We start from the raw sequence: 6,049 nt of genomic DNA on the forward strand, positions 1-6,049 counted from the left end.
TTGTTTGGTTCACGAAATATAACACAAATGATAATGATTCACACTCGAATAATAGTGGTAACAAATTTGAATAGGACAATATTAATTTTTAGTGTGGTATCTGATTACGATTAGTTCTAAACAAACATGATTTAACGTTATCAATTACCCATTACGTTACAAATACATGAATGAAACGACACCTTAGTTCGAGTTTTGGATGCCAATGAAAAACATTAAATATAAGTTAATTATAAAAGTAATTGCATAGTAAGCCATGACTAATTTATGAAATGAACCTATTAAGTCTAATAAATTATGATTAGGTTTTGTTTGGCTGTAGTAAAAGCATACTATTTATGAATTGATTAGGTTTACTAACCCGTTCGTCTCGTGAATTAGCCAAGACTTAAGGCTAGTTTAGTTACTTTAGTCTAGGGACTAAAGTTTGGTTAGTGGATTAAAGTTTAGTCCTTACCATGTTTGGTTATAAGGACTAAAAATATTTAGAACGTATTAAATGAATCATAAGAAGACCAGAATATCACTTAGCATTTTTCCGCCATTAATACAACTTAAATAAATGAGGGATAAAAAGTGGAATTAATATGGTTTAGTCCTTTTTAGTCACCTCTTAAGGGACATGAGACTAAAACAGTTTAGTCCCAACGTTTGACAATTTAGAGACTAAATGGGACTAAAATGGGGGGACTAATCTTTAGTCCCCAAACCAAACTGGGCCTTATATAATTAGTTGTATAACAATCAACATATGTTTAATCCTCCCAATTAGAGTAAAAAATGTAGACTACAATGTCATGTTTGAATGCACTAGAGCTAATAGTTAGTTGATTAAAATGTTACTTGTAAAATTAGATAGCTAACAAATAGTTAGCTAACTATTAGATAATTTGCTAAAAGCAGCCGATAGTTGAACTATTAGTTAAGCTATTTGGATGTCTGCATCTACTACTCCTCTCTACCAAATAGAATTCGTTTTATCCTTTTAACAAGTTCATGTAATAATTAATGTATGTATTATATATATATATATATATATATATATATATATATATATATATATATATATATATATATATATATATATATATATCATCTGGATATAGATATAAAAACCAAGAGATAAAATAAATATTAATTTAAGATGGAAGGAGTATTAGCTCTAGTGCATTTAAATAGGTCTAAACATTATAGAGATCCAAACATGCTCTTAGTTTTTCTCTCCTACTATGTGAGATCTTTCCTAAAGCTCGGAGCCATTTCCCAATCTTGGATGGAGTCAGCACCAGCCAAATAAAAAAGCCCAACTCTTCCAACTGCATCCCCTCGTTCGTACGGTGCTCTATTCCGTCGTTCCAGACGATCTTTAATTATTGACGTCAACTCTTCCAACATGGTTTTAAAATAGTATTGTCCTCTCGTTGACCTGGAAGTCGTCGCCCACAGGCCACAGATTCAGCTACAGCACTGCGGCAGGGTACGGGATTTGAAGTGTCCATACTGGAACAAGGACGACGCTCCACGGCTGAAGAAGGTGTGTCTCTGGTAATTTCCTCGTTCTTTTTGTTGTTTCCCTCTGCTGATTCTTCAGAAATGTGCTTGCTGATTCTTCACGAATTGTTCAGAATGTCGGACGAGAACAAAAGACACTCTTGATGTGGATATAAAGGCAGTGTCTTGAGGTATGGATATATCCCTATAGATATGGATGTATCCCTAGAGAATGTGCATCAAGGGGTCAGGGGTATTTCGAAATCTTGTAGGAATATGAGATTGATTTGCCCATCTGTGTTTCTGAAAACAAACTCGAAAGATTACCTTTTTTTTTTGCTCTGCTTGCGCCTGAACTTCTCTGTCGTCTAAAATTCACACAAGCGCATGCTGATTGATTTCTTCTTTATTAAGTATATATCTGTAAATCTGTTCAAGGATGTTATATCCTTAGCATGCTTTAGAGACGATTCATTTCTCCTGTTCATTTTACAGAAGGATCTGAACAAGAGAGAAGAAACGAAATGACGTCACAGAAGGACATCTTTGATGTTGCAGGGCCAACGTATCTGACATACGTGAACTGGTGAGTTACTTGCTTTTTTATCGGGCCTCGAATAATCTTATGAATTGCTTGCCTTGGCATCTCTTGCTCCTGCCAGGAACTGCCCTCATCACCGGCGATCCGTCATGGCGAGCCTTGTGCAGGGCGTGTACGTCCTAGAGCGCGACCGGCAGTGCAACAGGCAGGGCGCCGACGCCCGCGCGCCGGCGTGGTGGAGGTTCTTCCGCTTCGAGCCGCGGCAGGTGCTCACCGACGCCGCCGACGGCTCTATTTTCGGCGCCGTGTACGCGTTCCAGCCGCCGCTCCACCTCCTCGACCCCACGGCCGCCGCCAGCGCCCCGCACTACGTCGTCGCCTTCCGCGGGACCATTACCAAGAAGGGCTCGGCGAAGCGGGACCTGGAGCTGGACCTGCAGCTCGTCCGCAACGGACTGGAAGGCAGGTCCCGGTTCCGCGCCGCCATGCAGGCGATCCAAGACACCCTGGCGGCGGCGGCGGGGCAGCACGGCCGCGTCTGGCTTGCGGGCCACTCGCTGGGCTCCGCCATTGCGACGCTGGGTGCCAAGACCCTGGTCAGGGCAGGCGCCCCCGCCCTGCCCACGTTCCTCTTCAACGCGCCGTTCGTGTCCGCGCCGGTGGAGCGGATCGGGGACCGGCGGCTGAGGCAGGGCATCCGCATCGCCAACAGCTTCGTCACGGCCGGTGTGGCAGCCGTCCTGCAGCGAGCCGGCGGCGGCGCCCACGACGCGGCGTTCGCGGCGATGGCGGCTTGGATGCCTAATCTGTTCGTGAACCCGGCGGACCCCATCAGCGCCGAGTACGTGGGGTACTTCGACCACCGCAGGAAGATGGAGGCCATCGGGGCCGGCGCCGTGGGGAGGCTGGCCACGAGGAACTCGGTCAAGGACCTGCTGCTGGGCATTGGAAAGGGTCGCAGCGGCTGCGAACCGCTGCACCTCTTCCCGTCTGCCGTTCTGACGGTGAACCGCGGGCCGTCGCCGGACTTCAAGACGGCGCACGGGATCCACCAATGGTGGCGGCCCGACCTGTCACTGGAGTGCACCGCGCATTACTACACGTGAACCTTTTACCCTGACTTCATGAAGCTCCGTCCTCGAATATCTCACTTCACTCCGGGATTTGGATTGAAGGCTTGAAGCGACAAAGGTAGAAGCGTAACTTTCCAAACATCGTACCCTTCGCCCGTTGAAGACTTAGTTGCATTGATGATTTTGATATAACCTTTTTAAAAAAAAGATTTTTTTTCGTTCGAGGAAGCAAGCTAATGACTATTTTCAACTGCAAGGTGTTGGATGCATATGTAAGAGTAACTTCAACAGTTCTCTTGGGAAAAAGTCCTAAACTTATGAATAGCAAGTTGCTAAACAACTATTGGGAGTAAAAAATAGCTTGATCTCTAACATTTCCTCATATTTAGAGAATAGTTTGATTTTGAATCTAGTTTTGATAGACCTACTCCTGTCGGATCTAACTAATGGTATGGTCGAGGGTAGTGGACATCGATGGTAGATGAGAAGGTCGTTTAACACGACTTGTTGAAAAGTGATAGTCCGGCAGCGTGACCTGTGGGTGAGCAGTGGTTTGACAACGGAGGAGAAGGTTGTCTCACGCGACGAACTGCCTCACTGCATGAAAAAAAAGAGTACGCCGGATCTAACTACCTCGTTATATGGGAAAGTGAAAAAATTAACACGTAGGCCGCATTTAGGAAGTTGCTATCGAGTTACCAAATCTAGACAGTACTAAATAGTATTAGATAGCAAGTAACTAAATTTAGCAAATCTATTTGAATAACTATTGGCTTTCTCCAACAAAGATAAGTATTTATAGTCAACCCTGCTGTACTACGTAAAAGTAAAAGTAAAACAAGATGGTCACTACACATAGCGTTTTCCATTTGCAGGATGCGGATGCCTCACGAGTCACGACCTTGGATTTGAGTAGACATGCAATGCAAATATAACCATCTCCAATAGACTGCATAAAACTAACATACCGTTTGGTTCACGAAATTTAATGTAAATGGTAATGGTAACGATTCACACTTGAATACCAGCGATAATAAATTTAAATAAGACGATATACATTTGTAATGTGGTATCGATTACAGTTAAACTTAAACAAACATAATTTTAACGTTATCAATTATTTATTATATTACCAATATGTGAACAAACGGCACCTAAAACATACTCCCTTCAGCTTCAACACTCGGTCGCTGCACGTGTTTTGGAAAAGCGGTTATTACTCTGCGGACGAATGACTCAAGGAGAGAGTACTGGACGAGGACGGAACATACAAGACTGGTCAGTACACATATTTTTATGAATTTGTTATAATGTTTAGGCCGACAATATTTTTTAGTTTAGAAGTAGTTTCTTTGGATATTTTTTGTCAAAGGAGTGTGAAAATTTGAAGAAAAAAAAACCCTTCCTGTGAGCCGGCCCACCGAAAGATTATTTGACTCTAGCGGATTTTATAAACATGTGTGTAATCAGTAATCACAACATAAGCTAATACCTAAGAGTTCCATGCGTCAAATTGGCTCCCCCAAGTAGCAATCCCTTTTGAATCAGTACGTCCTCGTTTCTGATCACTCACCTGAACATCCGTTTGGCGTGAAACCGATCCTTCCCCTCTCGACATCGAACACAACACCGAAGCCTTGTTGCTGGACGTTGCCGAGCACGTTGAGGCCGTCGTCCGCCGCCTGTAGCCCAAGGCAGAAATACGTCCGGCGATCCCCGCCCACCACGGGGATGAGGTAGTTCGCCTGAGGCAGCGCCATGTCCGCAGCAGCGGCGAAGTGCAGCACGATGCTTGGCACGCGAACACCAGTTCCTGGCCCGTTGCCGTGGACGTCGTAGCACGTGTCGAACACCGAGAATTTATTCCGTAGCCTGCGCATCCCCGCCGCTGCCGCGTGCGACACGAAGGCGTCGCGAACTGCCGCGTACGCGTCCCTGGTGAACCGTGAGATGGCCGTGCCAGAGTCTACCACGACGCCGCCGCGCCCAGTTGCGGGGTTCAGCGCGAGGCTGGCGTTGGAGAATCCGGCCACGCGCTCGCCGCCGACGCTGAAGCCGACCATGTCCACGTAGTAGAGGCTGGGCCGGCGCGGGTTGGTCCGCAGCGGGGTGAACGCCGTGGACGGTAGCTCCGGCGTGCGGCCGAACACGAGGTACGAGGAGCTGTTCCGCGCGCGGGACATGCGGTCGCCGAGGCAGTAAGAGAAGACGTGCCCGTAGGCCGGCGCCAGCTGCGTCGGGAAGGACAGCTGGCCCCGGCCGGCGCCGAGCAGCCCGGCCGCCGACGCCAGCAGCCCCTCGTTGTCGTGGCCGCATCCGAGCGTGACGTTGTGGACGCGCGTGTCGTCGGGGAGGACGAGCGTGTCGGTGGCGAGGTCGCCGCTGGACGCGGAGCCGTCGCCGTACACCACCATGTACACGCAGCCCCCGGTGCGGGCGTCGCAACCGGGGTAGCGCAGGACGCCGCGGCACTGCGGCGACGCGCAGGGGATCCGCCTGTGCGTCTTGGAGTTCCGCGGGTCGTAGAGCGGGGTCACCTGGCGGTAGCAGCGGCGGCAGGGCAGGCACTGGAGCCAGATGAGGTCGCTGCCCGTGTCGATGACGACGAGCGCGTGCGTGGGAGGATCTCCGACGCCAATGACCGCGAAGTACTCGCCGCTGTCGAAGGGGACACCCGACATGACGGGGGACCGGAGCAGGTCGGCGGCGGCGGTGGCCGAGTGGAGGGACTCCAGCTGCGCGGTGTGGGGGGCGGCGTGGCGGCAGCGGAAGCTGCCCGGTGGAGCGCCGCGCCGGGGTGGGAAGACTGCGTCTCGGTGGACGACGGGGATGTGCAGCGTTGTCGGTCGTTGGGTGGCGTCAGCGGTGCAGGCGACGAGGACGACGAGGAGGAATCGTAGAGGAAGAGCGTCCGGCGAGGCCATGAGGGGCACGATGGCGCCAG

General features: G+C 49.1%; 1 protein-coding gene across 6 annotated transcripts; it reads left to right on the plus strand.

Annotated features, from left to right (window-relative positions):
• Positions 1–1,244: 1,244 nt before the first annotated feature.
• On the plus strand, positions 1,245–3,446 carry LOC100384245 (alpha/beta-Hydrolases superfamily protein). Of its 6 annotated transcripts, none has more exons than XM_008675048.2 (4): positions 1,245–1,545; positions 1,626–1,682; positions 1,987–2,077; positions 2,154–3,446. In XM_008675048.2, the coding sequence occupies exons 3-4, from the start codon at positions 2,016–2,018 to the stop codon at positions 3,136–3,138; spliced, it is 1,047 nt and encodes a 348-aa protein (XP_008673270.1). In that variant the 5' UTR covers positions 1,245–1,545; positions 1,626–1,682; positions 1,987–2,015; the 3' UTR covers positions 3,139–3,446. The 6 variants fall into 6 exon arrangements, with proteins under 6 accessions (XP_008673270.1, XP_008673271.1, XP_008673272.1 ...); XM_008675049.2 differs by having other exon boundaries at positions 1,245–1,534; XM_008675050.2 differs by lacking the exon at positions 1,626–1,682.
• Positions 3,447–6,049: the final 2,603 nt, after the last annotated feature.

This window comes from Zea mays, chromosome 3 (assembly GCF_902167145.1).
Source record: "Zea mays cultivar B73 chromosome 3, Zm-B73-REFERENCE-NAM-5.0, whole genome shotgun sequence".
NCBI lineage: Eukaryota > Viridiplantae > Streptophyta > Magnoliopsida > Poales > Poaceae > Zea > Zea mays.